This window comes from Uloborus diversus, chromosome 9 (genome assembly GCF_026930045.1).
Source record: "Uloborus diversus isolate 005 chromosome 9, Udiv.v.3.1, whole genome shotgun sequence".
NCBI classification, from domain to species: Eukaryota; Metazoa; Arthropoda; class Arachnida; order Araneae; family Uloboridae; genus Uloborus; species Uloborus diversus.
The window spans coordinates 69206717-69226908 of NC_072739.1; the positions used below are offsets into that span (position 1 = coordinate 69206717).

The 20192-nt window shown below is 35.6% G+C and overlaps 2 protein-coding genes across 2 annotated transcripts; both read right to left on the reverse strand.

The window, feature by feature from the left end:
- Positions 1-1403: 1403 nt before the first annotated feature.
- Positions 1404-5158, reverse strand: LOC129230303 (uncharacterized). Its single transcript, XM_054864701.1, has 2 exons — positions 2823-5158; positions 1404-1416 (listed from the first exon to the last, which is right to left on the reverse strand). Exons 1-2 carry the CDS (start codon positions 5156-5158, stop codon positions 1404-1406), a joined length of 2349 nt encoding a protein of 782 aa, XP_054720676.1.
- Positions 5159-5194: 36 nt separating this feature from the next.
- Positions 5195-9577, reverse strand: LOC129230304 (zinc finger protein 519-like). The gene is made up of 4 exons (XM_054864702.1): positions 9415-9577; positions 9099-9209; positions 8905-9006; positions 5195-5716 (listed from the first exon to the last, which is right to left on the reverse strand). Exons 1-4 carry the CDS (start codon positions 9457-9459, stop codon positions 5195-5197), a joined length of 780 nt encoding a protein of 259 aa, XP_054720677.1. The 5' UTR covers positions 9460-9577.
- Positions 9578-20192: the final 10615 nt, after the last annotated feature.

Consider the following 20192-nt stretch of genomic DNA (forward strand, 5'->3'; position numbering starts at 1 on the left):
TGACCAAGCTACTAAGACCTGAGTGTAAGCACGTTAATTATCATCCCAATATAATTTTCACATGAGGTAAATGCTCGTGGCGTCACCTATTGAGACTTTGAAGATTTTCCGTGATTTTTTGGACTTGGAATTTTTTTTTTTTTTTTTAAATCTTCGTTTTTAGGGAATGGCAAAATGTCGCAACGCGTTTTCGCCTACCCGCGATTTCGCTCGTGAAAGGTTATGGAGCTATTTTTCGCAAAATTAATTTTTTTTGTTTTAAGTTGATGGTCGAAGTTTTGTTTTTAGGGAATGGCAATATGTCACAGTTGTTTGTATAGCTACATGTGTTACTTTTTGACATATCATCCAAAAAGTTACTACTTTTAGGATGGCAATATATATATTTTTTTTATTTACAAAGATACTGGACTTAGTCGAATTTTCCTTGAGTTGGAACTTTAATTAGTGAAGTTTCATAAAAATAAATTTTAGTTTTAAGTTGATGGTCCCACCAAAACCAACCCGGTGTATTAAATCAATACACCCCATCAACTTTTTTTTTTTTTTTTTAATTAGTCTGCCGATGCATAACAATTCACCTAATTTAGAATACGAATAAGTTACCAAAGAATATGCCGAAACAAAATTTCCTGAAATAAAATTTTCCGAAATAAAATTTTCTGAAATAAACTTTTCTGAAATAAAATTTTCTGAAAGATTTTCACTTCTACAGTCCGCTTAAAATATACTCACAAACAGACGACTTCTTCTTCACGCTGTTGACTTCACACACACACACACACACACGCACACACACACACACACACACACACACTTATTCCTCTTCATGGTTTTTCTTACCTCTCTTCCCGTTGTCAACTTCTCATTCACATTATCTCTCTTAATAATTCTGAAATAAAATTTCTAACAACGTGCAATTGTAGTGCGCGTGAACATATGTGAGAATATCAAACACTCACATTCAATTCATCACACACATTAATTTATGTACAATACTATGTAAGGTTATCAAACATTCAATTTAAGACACTATAATATAAATACATTTGGGACTTTTGGCGGATCATAATTAAGAGTTTCAAGCAATTCACTCATTAAATAATCATTTCCTGACACCTGGAGATTTCATTCAGGGCGTCATAGACCGAGGGGTTTTTTGATGCCCAGGTATCAGTCCCCTTCCTCGGCTCGACCAGGAAATCATAAATCACAAAACATGCATTCATTCAATCACTCACGCATGCATTCATGCATTCACTCATTCATTCATTCACTCATACAAACATATTAAATACAATGATATATACAACATTATATTCAAAAATATATACACAAGCAAAAAGTGGCCAAAAATAAAAAGCTGCATCTGAAAAGTAAAGGAATTAAAGCATAATGAAAAATCAGCTGCCAATGCTAAAAGGAAAAAAAATCATTAATCACAAGAATACACTAAGGTACCTTTTAAAAAATAAAAATAAAAAAAAAATAAAATAAATTAAATCAAAAATAAAAAAAATTAAATCAAAAATTTAAAAAAAAATAAATCAAAATAAAAAGAAAAAAAAATAAAATTAACGTTTAAGTTGAAAAATCATTAAGTTAAATGGCCATAAGAGAAAAAAAAGAGCTCATCCTCTCTCTCATTCACTTAATATTCTTCAAATTTCTTCAATTTATATTGCATTTTCTTCAAATATTATGTACATCTATTGGTTTTCCTATTGTTTTTTAAATCTTCAAAATGCGTCATTTTCTTCTCCTAGTAGTTTGCATTTTTTTTTTTTTTTTTCATTCTTCACAAAATTTCAGTATTCTTCAAATTATATACTTATGATGAATATTTACAGATAGATATATACAATGATACACTAACTCAGGGGTTTGGAATTGAACGATGGCCATATGCAAGTGAATTCACTCCGTCGGGTAGTAGATATCGCTTATCATCGTACGGGGAGAGAGCTGTCTTATTCACCCTCTGCGTGAATATTCGGTGATTCTCGCTCCCTATTCTCGACGCTTCCTCTCTTGTACTCGTCACGCTTTTCAGGCATTCTAAATAGTCGGCGTGTTTTATTCGATGCTTCACAACATGTCTTGCAACACCCTTTGCGGTCTTTTTTTCTTCTTCTGCTGACCTGATTGAATACATTTTTGCTCTAAGACCGACAAATTCTTCAATAATGGTCCCATTCATCTCGTCTTTAAAGCATCCTATTTTTTTTTTATTTGCTTCGCTAAAAAGCGGGTGAGTCTTCGGGTAGTCTGAGGTGTCGTAGAGGTGTAGATGCTGACTCATTTCAGCGTATAGGTCCGGGCATTCAATCAAATACAAAAAAGAATCTGTATCCGTGTACAAAAGCTCAGCCCTCTCCCCATACACCTGTACAATATGCTGATAATGAAATTCAAACATTAATTTTTTACTTAACTCCAGAATTACAAAGCCGACATACAAAGGACGGTTGAGTAGAATATTCGTCTTCACCCTCTCTACCCCTACTAATTCTTCCGTGAAAATTTTAAACGTTTTAAAACTTGGAGATGCCACCATCTTCTTAGCACGCCGATCATTGTGTACCAACTGTATATCCACTCGGTTCCGCAAATTCTCCATGGTTTTGCCATACACCGAATTATTGAGAAGTTTGAAAAAGTCCTTTTCAAAGGAATTGGTGGCATTTTTTCTCTTCTCTGTGTTAAATTCAATGTACGGCTTCAACCAAGCTTTCTGTCTGAAGGATAATGCCTTATGCACTTTCTTTAGTCGGAGACCGAGTGACAGATATAATTTCAAATTTCGATGGTATACAACATACTTCTCCTTATTCATCAAATTAGGTACTAATTTTTCACATTCGTGAAAGTTGTGACTATGTAATTTTCTTAAAATTTCCTTCGCTGTGGGGGACAACATATCTTCGGTTATTTTAACCGATTCGGGGCAAAGAGGGTAGGAGTTGTGAATTTCATGTAATTTTTCATCGTAGATTAAATCCACCTCAAATACATATCCCATGTCACCGCCCGAAGGAATGGCTTTGATCCAATCTTCGGTCACATGAGTTACGTCCATCCATTTGAATTCACCGTAGGGTAGTGGTTGACTCATCGCCCATCCGTACAAATTATTTGCATCTAAATAAATAATGTACTTGGATGGGCTGGATGGATCATAATTTGCCATATATTTGTTATTGGCAACAGCATGTCTCTTACTAACCATTGAAATGCCCCCTCGAATGCCACGTTCAATAAATAAGTGCATATCAATGTCCGTGAACAATTCGAGAGGTTGCTGTGTCATCTTCAGACACGCTTGCCATGCCAGACCAGGGGCGGTGTACATGTTTGGGGGGTCTAAGGAGTAATATTTTCTACACAGCTCGCGAAAACGTTGGAAGACATCGCAGAGTTGATATACGTCGGAGGCAACATATAAATCATGATAGTCACCGAGATTCTTCAGCCCAAATTTCTCCCAAACAGTTTTCGCATGACTATAATCTTCATCACTGATGTGACTGTCCGTCAAACTGCTAAAAAATGCAGATTTTGGTGGGAGTGCCTCTTCATTAAATCTCCGCATTGAATCCATGTACTCGTATGGATAGACCCCCTTCCGTAATAAGAGGTGGATTTTATCCACAGGCATATATCTGGCCAAAGTATGAAAATCACCCTGAGTTAGGTTGCTCACTAGCTTCTCCAGCGAAGTTGGTAAGAACTGAAAGCTGTCTAAAAACACAAGCTTCACCTTTTCCCCTCGTTTCTCCCCTCTAGGCGCAATCGAGAAGGAGATATACTTTTCCATGTTTGTCGGAATCACCTCGTATTCATAATCCTTAAATGCGCCTAAGGTATTCACGATGTGATGAGCATCGTAATTTTTAAGGTTATGAAATATAACAGGGATCATTTTCCGCAAACGGAATTTCAAATTGCATTGGTTGTGTGCAGCGCCACGATATTTCCCAGAGAGATGATCATGATCGCGAACTCTATCAGAACCTAATCTTCCCTGGCAAATGTGACATGACGCTGCAGATTTGAAATCTTGTTCTTCTTGAGGGGAAAGGGACATGGGCTTGACATCCATCATTTGTTCCGCAATTTCGCCCCGCTCATCCAGCAAATTTTCAACAAAATGTGTGGCCGCGTCGGAACCCCGATATACGGTGATAGGCTTCACAGCTTTTCCATCGGGGCCGACAACAACATAGGCGTAGCCGCAAGCTTCATGACGTGCCACATTTTCCGTATAGGATGTTGTATCTGAGGGTGGTGTTGAATGCAACGGGACGATAATAGACTCAAAGTCCGCGTAGATAACATAGGGGAGTGTATGCTGAAAATTAATATTTTCAAATTTCAAAATATTTTTCCCCTTTTCGGGTAATTTTACCCTTTGCGGACTCAAGTCTTTGCAGAACTCGTGATGATCTTTCAATAATTGTTCGCTGGAGAAACGATGCAGGCAGCGGTAACAAATATGACATTTTCCATTATGTTTGGAGAAGCTGGATATAAGACGTGACATGTCTCGGATGAGACAGTAGTGTTGTGCCTCCTCATTAGCAATCAGCAGCAGGTTGATACAGTCCGTGTCTTCCCGTTTTGAGATGTAAAGTGGAAATATTTCGGCTTCTTCTTCTTCGCAGCCGAAAACATTGATCCGAAGATCATTCATCTTCTCCACTGCAGGAATTTTGGTGAGGGGGACCGGAAATTCCACCCCCTCCATCTTGATGCTGCATTCATGTTGTGTGTAGTGGGACACACGATGTGGCTGATCCTCTCGAGAAATGTTCATCTTGTGTGCTAGCAAGCACCACACCAAACACTTGTTATCTTCATTTTGAATATTCAATACCGCTTTCTTTGCCTGCATCTTACTAGTGAGCGGGATGTAACTTCTTCCAGCCAATGGCGCATATTTGGCAGCTGTCACTTCCACGTGAATGACGTGATCCAGGGTCCATCCCGATCCTAGCTTTAGAAATGCCTCAAAAGTGCTTTCCACCTTGGTAAAGGCTTCCTCCAGATGCTCAGGAATGGTATGCTCTACAAGCTCAATTTGCGAAACACTGCCGAAGTAATGGGTGATAATTTGTCTTTCACCATTCTCCATTCTTCGAGAGAGCTGCGCCTTCATTATGATTCTCCACTTTAGAGCATTTTTTTCCCGTATTTAATCGACGAGAACATCTAAAATTTGTGGTCTTAACTCCCCAAGGCTCATCTTCACATCTTCGGCATTTTCTTTTGATGGGAATAATTTTTCAGTGGAAAAAACATCTAAGGCTGTCCGCCTTGTTTTCCTAAATTTCTTAGCTGGGGTGGAACCCTGATCCGCAGCCTTGCGCTTTGATGGACCCGCAGTATGTGAAACTCTCACATGCTGCAGCAAATTCGACTTTCGATTAAATTTTTCTCCACATTGGAGGCACTTGTGAATAGGCTCTCCATGAGCCGCACGTTCATGCCTCCTCAGATTGTCCAATCTTGTGAAGCTCATGTCGCAATCTTTACATTTTAGTGTGGCAGCAGCAGGTGCTGAAGCATGAGTCAGCATATGGCGAGTCAAATCGGAGTTACGGGTAAATCCTTTACCGCACTCATCACACGAAAATGGCTTTACAGTCAAATGCGTCTTCAAATGCCTAGTAAGAGCATCCTTCCTCGAGAAAGTCTTATTGCATGTTGGACAGACCTATAAAAAAAAATCTCTCTTAGAATCGAGCTTAGTCAAAAGCAAAGTATTTCCTCAAAATCTATTTTTTTTTCAGAAAATCAAGCTTTAACTATAAAGCAAAGTTTTCCCTCAAAATCTATTTTCAGAACTATTCAATCTCCGTTTATTCAAACTAATGTTTGACGATAGTCTCACGAAAACCTATTCCTAACAAATCATAAAACGAAGACCTATTTCTAACTCTGTAAAACCCTATCTCCTATCAAATCAATAATCACTTACCACAAACACAAACCTGAAAATTCTAGCAAATTCTCAAAAATAATCTAACACAGTATACATTTCATAATAAAACATGGTATCGTGAATCTGAAAAAAAAATACAATTCCCAAAATAACACATAATAAAATATACAATCACATCCTGTAAAAACACATGAAAATACAGTTTTCCAAAATAAAAAAAAAAAAAAAAAAACATATACCTAAATATACAATTTAAAATATATTCTTAAAACTCGCAAGAATTGGAAAGCGTAGCTTTAACTTTCAGTAGTTTTGTTTATCAACAAAGTGGAGACATTTTTCCGGACATTGCATTCGAAAGTGCAGTGCATTTTACGCGTCATTGGATTCCAAAGTAAGCATTGTGGGGAGATATTTACGGTCAATGAATGTGAGAGAGAGAAACGCTACAGGGGGCTGACTCATTCAACTTTCGCTGCGCTTATCATTGTTAAGAAAGGATTGCATTCAAAAAGAGAATTTTTCACAAAGAGAATTTTACAATGTTACGAAAAGTGAATTTTACAATGTTTTCGCAAAGAGAAATTACGATTATTGCTTAAACTTGTAAATAATTTTTCTGACGCAAAATTCTGTTTACGAATTTTAAATACTAGTTATAAACATAAACTTTTCTTAAGAGAATAATTTTTTATATCTTACGATTTTAATTTTTTTTTAATATAAATATTTTCAAACATGAAAATAATTTCTCAAACACTCAAAATAATTTTTTCCTCAAAACTTTAAAAAAGTATAAAAAAATTATTTTTTATATCTTGTGATTTCATTTTTTTTCCAACATAAATATTTTTAACTACTTGTAAATAATTTTTTCATTAAGCAAAATTTTTCTTAAGTGAATAATTTCTCAAACAATCAACTTTAAAAATTTCAAATAAATTTTTCTTAACAATAATTTTTTCAAACAATTTTTTTTTCTATCATAATTTTTTTCTTAAGTGAATAATTTTTCCCAACAATAATATTTTCAAACAATTTTTTCATAAACTCACGATTTCAATCAATGTAAAGTTATCAAACATTTTTTCTCAAACTTTAAAAAAAGTAAACAAATACATTCACATTTTTTTTTTTTTCGATCATAAATTTTTCTAACTGCATGTAAATTAATTTTCAAAAAGTAAAGTTTTCTTCAAACTAACAAAATATTTTTTCAAAAAAGCAATTTTTTTTTTTTTCTAACGCGAAATTCCTTTTACAAACTGTAAATAAATTTTCCTCAGTGATAAAAAGTAATTCAACTTGTGAAAAACATAACTAATTTTTTTTTTTCTTTATCTTAAGATTTCAAGCATTTTTTTTTTTTTTTTTTTCAAAAATATAGTTGATATAAGTTATAATTGACCACTTGTAAAACATAAATATAATTCCTCTCCAAATAATACATTTCAAAAAATATGTTTTTGTCATTCACGAGTCTAAATACATTGCAATTTTGCCATCATTCACAAAATATGTGCTTAAATTAAAAATCTTGTTCCCTTCGCTTTATCAACAAAGTGAAACTTAAGCTCTGAACATTGTGGAGAGAGAAGAAAGCGCGATTTCGCTGTTCGTTTGTTTGTATACAAGGGGTTGGGGGAAGGAACGATTTCCACGCCTGACTGACTTTTCGGAAACATGTTTACAAAAGGATTTGTTACAAAGCTTTTGAAAACGGTGAATCGTTTCACTTCTATCTACTCGCGCAAACATTTCTTTAGCATACACTGTTTCTTGAATGAATAATTATTTTAATTGAAAATTTATAATTATTTTAATTGAAAATTTTCTTTTAAAATTAGCAAAAAAAAAATTTTTTCTGAATTGTAAATATTTTTTCAAAACCGGATAATTTTTTCAAAACAAATAAGTTTCAAAAATAATTTCTCAAACAATTTTTTTTTCTTAAACTTTCAAAAAGTAAACAAATAAATTTTTATATCTTGCGATTTCATTTTTTTTTTTCTTCCGAATTGTAAATAATTTTTTCTCAAACAATTTTCTTATCAATAATATTTTCAAACTTGTAACCAAGCCAATTTTTCTCTCAACTTACAAAAAGTAACCAATTAATTTTTCAAAACGTAAAATTTTTTTTTCTTTTGCAAAATAATTTTTAAACTAACTAATTTTTTTTTTTTCTCAAACGAATAAAATAATTCTTCATTAAGCGAAACTTTCTCAAACAAAAATTGTTTTTCACTATGTGAAATAATTTTTCTAACATAATTTTTTAAGGCATACAAAATATTCTAACACGTAAAGTTTTTTCTCTGACTTTGAAAAAAAAAAGTAAACAAATACATTCCCAACTTTTCTCTCATCAATTTCTCAAACTAGTAAACAAAATACATTTTTTTTTCCCCAACCTGAAAACACATAAATACATTTTCCCATTGTTTTTCACTATGTGAAATAATTTTTCTAACATAATTTTTTAAAGCATACAAAATATTCTAACATGTAAAGTTTTTTCTCTGACTTTGAAAAAAAAAAAAAAAAGTAAACAAATACATTCCCAACTTTTCTCTCATCAATTTCTCAAACTAGTAAACAAAATACATTTTTTTTCCCCAACCTGAAAACACATAAATACATTTTCCCAATCCAAAATGTTTTAAACACATGATACTATGTTTCAGACACTATAATGCAAGTTACGGTAAACTAAAAGTGACAGTATTTTTTTTTTTTTTCTTTTCTATTAAACAACACTTATAAATTCTTTTTTTAACTTGTAAAAAGATTTTTACTTATGATAAGATTTTTACTTATAACAATCAAAAAGATTTTAATCTGTTACGAAATTTTTTTTTTTTCTATTTCACAATCAAAAAATATTTTTACTTGTAATGAGCAATTAAAAGCAGTTAATGTCTGAAATGTAATATCATCGAAATGCAAAATAGACTTACATGAGCAGACTTCGGTTCAGAGGAGACATCAGGAGCGGGCATTGCAGTTTGAGCAACAGGAGCTAGTGCGATACTGGGTCGTGGGACTCCGCTGGATCCAGCCTGTTTTCAAAATAATAAAAATAATAAATACATATTCAACAAAAATACGGTTACATATATGATGACAATAATTAATATGAATTAATACTTACAATTGGTGCAAATCCAGGAGGAGGCATAACAACAGCGGGCTCCAACATGGATGTGGGGACATTTGCCATAATCGCGTCCCATTCCGCTTCATCAACTCCAAAGTCTATGAACTGCAAAAAGAATACATTGGTTATTGGACAATAAATGAAGAACAATTAAAAATGAATTATAAAACTAAATTAAATTAATTAGTTAAGAAAGTAAAGTTAAATTGAATTAAGAATTGTAAATCAATTACTAAGTTAAAGTGAATTAAAGTTAAAATAAATTGCAAAGTTAAAATTAATTACAAATTAAATACAAAATTAAACTTACGTTAGATGCAGAAGAGGAGGTGGTGTTTCCCTTGTTGAATTCCATTAGTGCTATGAATAATTGGTATGATAGTCAATACTTAAAATAAAAAAGCCTAAAAACAGCTTAAACTCCAAAGAAAGGAACGAAAAAGCACAAGGCAAGAGCCAAAGCTAAAGATGAGAACGTCTGGTTATGGCGAAGCAAAACGCAGAAGTGACCAATTTTCGAAATTTTGTTAAGAGTGTGGAAGAAGTGACGTCAATTTAATTAGCCAATGAACTTAAATTCATTAATCAAGACTGTGTGACATTGCTGAATCCCAACCAATAAAGGATCTTTAAAGTGACATCATTGATTCTGACCAATTAAAATTAGTTCACGTTTCTCATACGTCACGACAAATCTTTAGCCCTCTGATCGTCCCGAGGTTATGATTCATTCAAATCTCGTGATTTTGAAGTTCTTATCTTCCTCCCCTTTGACCACTTGTGGTTTTCGAACCACGAGAGTTCCATGATTCACTTATAAGATGAGATCAAAAGACAAACGACGTTGTTGTGGTGAATGCTAAGAGTCACTGTTAGAAAAACGTTTCATAGTAAAGGTTTTAATGACAAATGTTTATTCACAGATAAATTGATGTCATGAAAACTTTAAACAGTAAGATAAAACAAAGATAGACGTTGTGGTCATGAGAAAATGATTACACTATTTAATCAAAAGGGCTACAAGTCCAATGTCCTTACTCTACTACTAAGTATAAAGTGTTTTCGCCAGCCTTTGTAAATCTCACAAGCTTCTCAGTTCTTTTTTTTTGTGCTGAATATACGTTTGCAGAAGTTGAGACGCTATGGAATCAAATTGCCCTCTGATGGTAAGCGACATCCCTGACCATATGTTTCATCTTGGAGGTTTAACGTTTGCTCTTGTGAATAATTATAAAGACCATACCCGAGTGCACATACGCAAATTTATGCGCGAAAATCCTCACAGTAGAAAACTTCTTGCTACATCGCAAGGTGTTAGTATTAGTGCCAAAGTTTGGCATTACTTCATGCTGGATCTAGAGAGTATCCTGAACGAGCCGGATGAATCCATGAAGGTATTCTGCAAAGACTTATGTGTTTGGAAAAACGAATCCAATGGCCCCATAATGCTACAGAGGATGTTCACGAAGAAAGATGGAAGTCTCCAATTTGTCCCTGAGTGTGTTACCCTTGAACCTCTCCAAGTTTCGGAGTTGTTGAAATATGCTTCGGACGTTAGTTACCTGTTACAGAAATCCCTGCTATCTTACCAGCTGGCAAAACATGCCTCTAAATTGTTAGAAAACTCTCCCCCGGCTTCCTTCTCCCATACAGTCTTGATGGAGACACTATTGCGGTGTCTTCACGAGGAAATATCTCGCAACATCAGAAAACTTTCTGCTGAGAAATGTGACGGCTGCCGCTTCATGATGGGGAACCAGCTAGCTTGTTCGTGTTTAAACTCTGGTTTTGAAACCTTGTTTAGGGACAATGGACTTTTGGCCTATTACTTAATAGACTGGATAAACTTCTCCAAAGTGTTTGTAGATGCATGTAAAAATATCCCTTACTTTGTGAACATTGATGCCAGTTTTTTTGAAAAAATTAATTTTAGTGAAGTATTCAATGCATTGAAAGTGTTGTATGTAAAAGATGATCCCTGTAATGTAACGATGGGATATCTATCATAAGTTTTCTTTTGTTATCTGCATGTTTTTTCTGTTATTTTTAGATATTTATGTTTGAATAAACATATATACCGCTGTCTTTAAAATTGTAGGTCGCAAAACTTTCGTTCGAAACATCTAAGCAGTGAAGTTTATTATTTTTTTAACTGTGAACTTAAATGAACTTGCATGTAAAATTTCACAATCGGTTTGGATATCTGACAAGACGATGCGAAAAATCAATTTTGAATATTTTAAAAGTGTGAACATCTATCTGAAAGTACTTTCTTTATTATTTGTAATGTATATGTTTAAATAAATGTGTTTGATTTAATTTCCCTGTTTCGATTTACAAGTATTTTTCATCCTTAACAATTTATTTAATACAATTTCTTTTTTAATCGTTTATGAAAAATATTATATGAATAAAATTATTTAAAGGTTTAGATGAAACAGTAGAATGATAACATTTCGGAAATTTTTTTCCCCTCCCATTGAGTATGTGTGAAAGAGAGAGAGAGAGAGAGAGAAGTTCTTATCTTCCTCCCCTTTGACCATTTGTGGTTTTCGCGTGTTCACTGATGCGTGAATTCGTTGACGCATACGGAGAAAGACTAACGTTTCAAAAGGAGGGGAATGTTTATTTTCGGAAGGGGAATCGTAAAAAGTTGCATTTCATTTCAGCACATTTTAAAGGGACTTGTGATTTTTAGCACTTCTAGAGTCCTTCTTTGATTTTTTTTTTTTTTTTTTTTTTGAGAAAATTTTATTTCAGGAAATTTTATTTAAGAAAAATTTTATTTCAGGAAATGATTTGACATATTCCAAATTAGCTGCATTGGTATGCATCGGCTGATGAAAAAAAAAGTTGATGGGGTGTATTTGATACACCGGGCTGGTTGGTGGGACCATCAACTTAAAACAAAAGTTTATTTTCAATCTTAAAGATCCTATTTCACTCTGTAAAAATAAAAATAATTAAATTCGCAGAAATATTCAAAGTCCGGAAATATCTCAATAGATGGCGCCACCGACGTTAAACATAGCATAAGTTAAAACATAGCAACAAGTGTTGCCAACCGAAAACTAAAAACTCTGGTTGTCATGACAACAAGTGTTGCCATTCCAAAACCGAAACTCAAACAAGTGTTGCCATCCAAAAAGTAAAAACTTTGTGGATACCATGACAACAAGTTCAAAATATTCTAAGTCCGAAAACGCGGGAAAAATATCTAAAACGCGGGAAAAACCCTCGTCACCTTCTACGGGTTCTCGCGGCGGCCTCGGTCGTGGGGAGGGTCAACCCCAAGGTCGGGAGGGGGTGGGGAGGAAGTGGAGGAGGCGGTGGGAGGAAGAGTGGGAGGGGGAGGCGGTGTTAACACCGCAACACCGCCTCCTGTTGCAGAACTCTCATTATTTCCCTACTCTGACCGTTTCTCCTTCCTTTTCTCTTCATGGCCCTGAGCATTCTTTCTGGGAATTGTCAGAGTTACTCGCATAATGTCACGGACATCAAAGATCTTGTTGAATATCACCAACCGGCCATATTCTGTCTGCAAGAAACATTTCTGTCCCCTGTTGATAGACCGAGGTTGAAAGGTTTTGACATATACCGCAAGGACTGCTTGTCAGGAGACCGTCGTTGTGGAGAAGTGGCATTGCTAATCTCTAACGATTATGCATCTAGCCAGCTCAATATCAACACATCCCTGCAAGCAGTAGCTGCGAGAGTTCACCTTCACTCGCTGTTCACAGTTTGTTCTGTATATATCCCATCTTCATATGACTTGAGAAGCGTGGAGTTGCAGACACTAGTTGATCAACTTCCTCCCCATTTGTCATATTGGGGGATTTTAATGGCCATAATCCTCTCTGGGGGAGTCCAGACTCCAACAGTAGAGGTTTAACAATAGAAACTTTTATTGAAGACAATGATCTTTGCATTCTTAATAACGGTGAAAACACTTATTTTCATCTTCCTACCCAATCTTACCATGCCATCGATCTCGTAATATGCTCACCTTCTTTTCTGCCGCGTTGTTATTTTCAGGTGGAGGGTGGTCTCTACACCAGTGGCCACTTTCCAATCAAAATAACATATACTGGACGCTGCAGCTATCAGCAGCATCAGCAAGCCCGACTTCGCATTGATCGAGCTGATCGGGAAGCATTTACCCAGTTTGCAGAAATTAAATCAGAAGACGTGACTGATATTGATATCGATGTAGCGGTAAAGCGAGTAACCGACATTATCTTAAACGCAGCTAACGCTGCCATACCAAAAACCACTAAAGGCAGGATCAAGTTTCCTAAGCCTTGGTGGAACCTTGATTGTCAGCAGGCTCATAAGAAACAAAAAAAGGCATGGAACACGTTTCGTCGTTATCCAACCACACAAAATCTCGTGGCACTTAAACGAGCTCGTGCTGAAGCTTGAAGGATTCGACGGAACAACCAGCGGGACTCGTGGCAGACCTATGTCAGCACAATCACGACGTCCACCCCATCAAAGACCGTATGGGGTAAAATAAAAAAAAATCGTTGGCAACTACAATATATCTTGTGCACCCATTCTGGAGAATAACGGTCGTATTTTATCCGATCACAAAGAGGTGGCTGACTGCATGGGGACTTATTTGGCAGAAGTCTCCAGTGCAAATAACTATTGCTCAAAATTTTTAACCATCAAATCACGCAAAGAACAAAAAGTTCTAGATTTTAATTCAAACATTTTTAATCAATACAACACAAAATTCACCCTTCAAGAACTGAATGCTGCCTTACAAAAATCAAAAAACACATCACCAGGTCCAGATGAAATTCACAATAGTATGTTAAAACATCTAAGCAGGTCCTCTTTAGAACATATTCTGCATCTTTTCAATAGAATTTATTCGGAACACAGATTCCCGAAATCCTGGAGTCAAGCAACAGTAATTCCTATCCTTAAAGCGCTGGTTTCCAAGCCTACGTTTTTTGGCGGATTCATATGCGTCACCGCTTTTCGTAGCGGTGTTCCTTCTGCGCATGCGCGCATCGTGGCGACCGCCGCTGTTTGTGACGGAGCGGCGTGATCCATTCTTGTTGGATTTCTCCGTCGTGCGTCGTGCGTGTTCTGCCTCTGCAAAATGAGTCAAATTTTGATTGATGAAGAAAAACTCATTGAGTTAGTTCGTGAGAATCCAGTCCTGTATTATGTGTCTAAGAAATGTTACAAAGATGTGCAAGCGAAAGAAAACTGCTGGCTAGAAATCAGCGGAAAATTGAATGCTTCAGGTAAGTTATAACTATTTTTTTTTCTTAATTATTATAATTCTCAGCTTTTCTATGCATCGATATAATTAGTTAGTATATGGAATTGAAATTTATCTAATATACAATTATTTCATATGTAACTAACAAATTATTGTTATTTATTGAACACGTTTGCACCGTAGGTTATTTTTGTTGTTCATTTTCTGGGATTTTATGGTTAAATTAATAGCACTGTATTTGTAAATAAGTATACCTATACATATCCAAATCGTTACTTTCAATTTTCTTAATTGCCATGTCTCCCCAAACAGAGGTATACTGAACCATCAAATAAACTAATAATTGATCATAAAGTGAACCAAAACAAGGCGTGTAATAAATTACAAGATTAAAAGCGGTTTTGAAACATACCTAGCACAAGATTTCATTTACAAATGCCATAATAAAATGTTTCAATTTGTATATTTAAAGTGTACAATTTTATTTTATTGTAAAGCATTGTGACAGGTTTAAGTACATCCAACATTACCTGTCAAATATGCATTCAAACATGTGTTTCTTTTTAGTGGAAAAAAAAATTCAACTTGAGTCGAAACACATAAAACTTCCCTATTGACCACGATTAGCAATCATTTTATTTTTAATTTAAGGAGTTGTTAGAGAAGTATAAATTCTTGTTGTGGTATTGCTCTTGAAACATGCATAAGTTTTCATTTTGAATGAATGAATGAGCATGGGATATGACAGGGTTCAATTCTTTGGGAAGGAATATCCCCCACTACTGCAGATTTTAGGGGGGTGGGGGTTGACTTGGAAGAAGTTTTATTTTCATTAATACTAAAAAATTGTATTAGATTTATTGCAGCTGTAAATTTACAGCAATCATTACAATACTTGTCACACAAAAAAAAAGCACTTTATTAAATAACTAAAATAGACGGCATCAAATTAACACCATCTAACTTTTTTTCAGTATAGGATTTGAAATAAGGTTTAATTCTTAGCGGGAATAGCCCCCTCTACTTCATATTCAATTTGCGAAAATTTGTCCTAGGACGAATTCTAAATGTCGCAAGCATTCGTACGAATAAGCAGAATAAAAGCAAAAACTGCATTATATTGCATGCATGGTATTCTGTGACATAGTATTTTGTAATAATTCTAGATGCAATAGTGCCTTTAACTAAGTGTAATATAAAAATTAAAGAAAAGAGTTTCCCCTTCCTTCTTTTATTTTATGAAAGAAAGCCCTCGTCTGGGATTTGTTATCCTGTTAATGAATTAACTGGGAGGGAACTTCCCCCCACAGACCTTTGGATGGAGGGGGGAGAAGATCTTCTGATTTTGTGCACCCCCCCCCCATTCTATTTCAAACCCTGTACAAGATTGGTGAAAATCAATTAATTTGCACAATGTAGCCATTCATTTTGCTGCTAAAATCTTATGTTTTATTGTATTTTAGTCGAAGATTGTAAACAGAGGTGGAGATATCTCAGGGATTACTACACCAGAAGGAAGAAAAAGCCAACGGGTACCGCTGCAACTTGTAAAACCATGAAGGAGAGAGAGAGGATGGAAGCCCTTTCCTTTTTGGGAAATACATTGTGCATCGAAAGAAAGTAAGTTTCAATGCTTGTAAATTCTTTAAAATGGGAAATTAAAATTATATTTTCATCGAGTAATGGATATTCAGTTGCAACAATGGTGTACTTGAAGAGAGAAAGTGTAATCCCCCGCCCCCTGCTTGTTTCTGATAGCCTTATAATTACAATTAATAGTATTGACACCCATAAGCATCTAGCTGTCAACTAAGGGACATACTTTGAGAGCTCGATAAATACTCGGTACCTTGCTAAAGTTTGAGCATGTCCTCAGCCAATACTGAGTAGTTGTAAAAATTAAATATTGTTCAAGAAAGGAAGCTATTAAAGATTTTATACTTGCTTCATTCATAAATTTTTTAATTATAGCCATAAACATGAGTAATGCCCAGTGCTGTTAAATTTATTGATTTTTAAGATTGTTTCATTTATTTATATGTATGTGTGTACAATGTATATATATATATATATATATATATATATATATATATATATACTCATTTAATAGTAATATATGAAAAGTTATGACCATTTTCATCAATGGCGTACACAGACCAATCATTTCAAGGGGGCTGAGACGAGATTTTTTTTGTAGGAGAGCCTTGTAGAATACAGCTAAGAAAAGTAATGTTATGAGTTTCTAAGATCAATGCCAACTTTCAACAAAATATATCACAACAAAACTTTTTATCGTTATAAATATTGTTAAGATGTAATATGTTTTGTTGAAAACACAAAATGATGAAATTAAAATTTGAGAAAACTTTCTTTACTGCAGGAAAACGAGTTTTCACTATTTTTCTTAATATTCGATTTTAATCTCAACTGCTGAAACTTATTTAATAGTATTAGATGATACTATTATGAGTAAACAAGCATTAATTAGTCTTTCTGAAGCATACACAGTCAAACCCCTATATTATGTTTCTCAAAAAACTGGGCAAAATACGAGAAACCATAATGAGGAAATATACACCTACAAGGAGGGAAATTTATTTATTTTCTAAATGGTTCGGACAAATATTCTCTTCCCAAGGGATATGATTTTACAGGCTTTATATGTTATTCTGTAAGGTTTTCCTCCTTTTTCAGGCCTCAGAGCGATCATAGTTTCTATTAAATGAAAAGGGTCATATTGTTCTTATTTTCTGCCCCTGTTTCCTTATTTATTCCTCTAAAACTTTTTCCACAATAATTTCTGTCACAAATGTATGCTGCAATGTGTCATTTTTGCAGACCCATATAATACAGACGAACACGTGAAAATTTTTGAATTTTGCTGACAATTTTCATATTTTTAAAACTATTTTCCAATTAATTATACTGAAAAGAATGTATATGTAATTGAACAAACATGGTGATTGCATAGTGGCACTGTACTAGAATATAATTTAATAGTTTTACTGTTGGCAGTCACATAAGACACGGGTAGAATATATCAGTTTTTTGCAGAAAAGTTTGAAGAAAAGTTTTGAGTTCGAGAGTTTTAGACAGCTTTAAATTTTATCTAGTTCGACATCTTTGACTCATGTTTTAGTTGTAAACTGTGGTGTTTCTGTAAGTATCTGATTGTCACAAAAATGTATAGCACTCAGTCAAGTTTTGAAAACTGACAAAAAGAGGGGGGAACGGGGGCAGAATAAAATTTAATTTTTTACCCTTAAGGTTTGTTACAGGCTGAATATAAATTGTTTTCTTAAACATGGCTGAAGTAGTTGCTTAATGTACCTGTTAAATTCATTTGTTCTTTTTAACGATTTGGTGAATTTTTGGATTTCCTCCTTTTTGTTCTCCGACTACTCTCATCCCTGCTTTCCTTTACCTTGTCGTGGTGGGGGGGCTTGCGGTGTGGCGAGTTCGGGGCGAGCTCTTGGGAGGAGTAGTGAACCCCCAGTTGCTCAAACAGAATATCGGCGGGAGGGGATTTTTTTCCCTTCCTTCCCTCATCACACTTACCAAATGCGGACGAAAACCCCTAAGCCAAGGTGTGTCAACCGTGCCTATGGCTGCGTGGTACCGGGGGTAGTCGGTGCCTCAAACGGGAGGCTTCAGGGATAGCAGGCGAACCCTGTCGTACGCAGCCTTACCTCTGTGTAGGGGGCTACACAGGGGCTAGACCCCACTTTTCCCCCTAGTTCTCTGGTTTTTTATGGATATAAACACAAAGAACACTTCTCCCCCTTGTGGGGAGCGTCAGACTGAATCGCTTACATCTGCAAAATTCTTTATTATCAAAAGGAACGAAAATCTAACATTCACCGCTGTATCCCCATTCTTAATTAACAAGGCATTAATAAATCTTATCGGCGAGTTCCAATCAGTAAAAAAGCTACGCACTGGCGAACTATTAGTTGAAATCAAACATCCTAAACAAGTTCAACCTATTCTAGCTATCAAACAACTAGGCTCATATCTATGTACAGTTACAGCTCACTCAACTCTAAACTTTTCTCGGGGTGTTATTTCAGAGCGAGACCTTCTATTTACATCCGAGAAGGAAATTCTAGAAGAAATGAAAGACCAACACGTAAGTGGAGTGAAGAGGATCACTATTAAACGCAATGGCGAAATGCAGAATACTAAACATATCATTCTGACTTTTAGTACCCCTGTCCTCCCTTCACGTGTCAAAGCTGGTTATCTCTCCTGCCCTGTTAGACCATATATTCCTAACCCGCTACGGTGCTTTAAGTGCCAGCGCTTTGGGCATTCCAGACTGTCATGCCGTGGTGCAGAAACTTGTGCCAGGTGCGCTGAGTCCGGCCACGACAGCAATGAATGCAAAAAGGAATATAAATGTCAACTGCAAAGGAGATCACCCGTCCTACTCTAGAAAATGTCCAAACTGGCTCTCCGAAAAGGAAATACAAGTAATTAAAACCACTCAGAACATATCATATCCAGATGCCAGAAAAATTGTCCAGTCTCGTACGCCTACAGCCGGACTTTCATATGCTGCAGCAGTAAGAAAAGTATTCAATTCTACCAGCACACAAACAGATCCTCAAATGATTAATACAATAACCAGCACTAAATCAACTAACTCTCCTAAATCAAAAAATAAACAACTCAATACCCCTAAGCCTCCACAAAAAAATAGTAATGAAACTAAAATATTAAGTACACAAATCCCGAGTACAAGTTATCCATCTACAATAATTTCAAAAAAACCAACTGATCAAAAACAAAACAAAACTGTGGAAAAAAAGAAAATTATTCAAACGCGCGCAAAAATTGGGGTAGCCTCTAAACAGAGGCCCCCAAAATTTTATAATTTTAAAAAAGAGGACTTTTTACTTTCTAGCAAGAAAGTAAAATTAACAAAGTCCCAAATTGAAAAACTTACACAACCTCCTCCCCAAGAGGAGGACGAGGATGTCGAATTCGAAGATCTTCCGCCATCCGACGATGAAGGATGGACGGACCATCCTCCTTCATGAGCTGCTCCCTCTTCTTTCGGCCGTTTCTCCTTCCTCTTTTCTCAATGGCCCTGAGCATTCTTTCTTGGAATTGTCAGAGTTACTCGCATAATGTCACGGACATCAAAGATCTTGTCGAATATCACCAACCGGCCATATTCTGTCTCAAAGAAACATTTCTGTCCCCTGTTGATAGACCGAGGTTGAAAGGTTTTGACATATACCGCAAGGACTGCTTGTCAGGCGACCGTCGTTGTGGAGGAGTGGCATTGCTAATCAACAATGATTATGCATCTAGCCAGCTCAATACCAACACATCCCTGCAAGCAGTAGCTGCGCGCGTTCACCTTCACTCGCTGTTCACAGTTTGCTCTATATATATTCCACCTTCTTACGACTTGAGAAGCGTGGAGTTGCAGACATTGGTTGATCAACTTCCTCCCCCATTTATCATCTTGGGGGATTTTAATGGCCATAATCCTCTCTGGGGAAGCCCAGCCTCCAACAGCAGAGGTTTAATTATTGAAAACTTGATAGAAGACAATGATCTATGTGTTCTTAACGACGGTGAAAATACCTATTTCCACCTTCCTACGCAAACCTACCATGCCATCGATCTTGCAATATCCTCACCTTCCTTTCTGCCACTTTGGGATTTCCAGGTGCAGGGTGGTCTCTACACCAGTGGCCACTTTCCAATCAAAATAACTTATACTGGACGCTGCAGCTACCAGCAGCACCAGCAAGCTCGACTTCGCATTGATCGAGCTGATTGGACAGCATTTACCCAGTTGGCAGAAATTAAATCAGAAGACGTGACTGTATTGA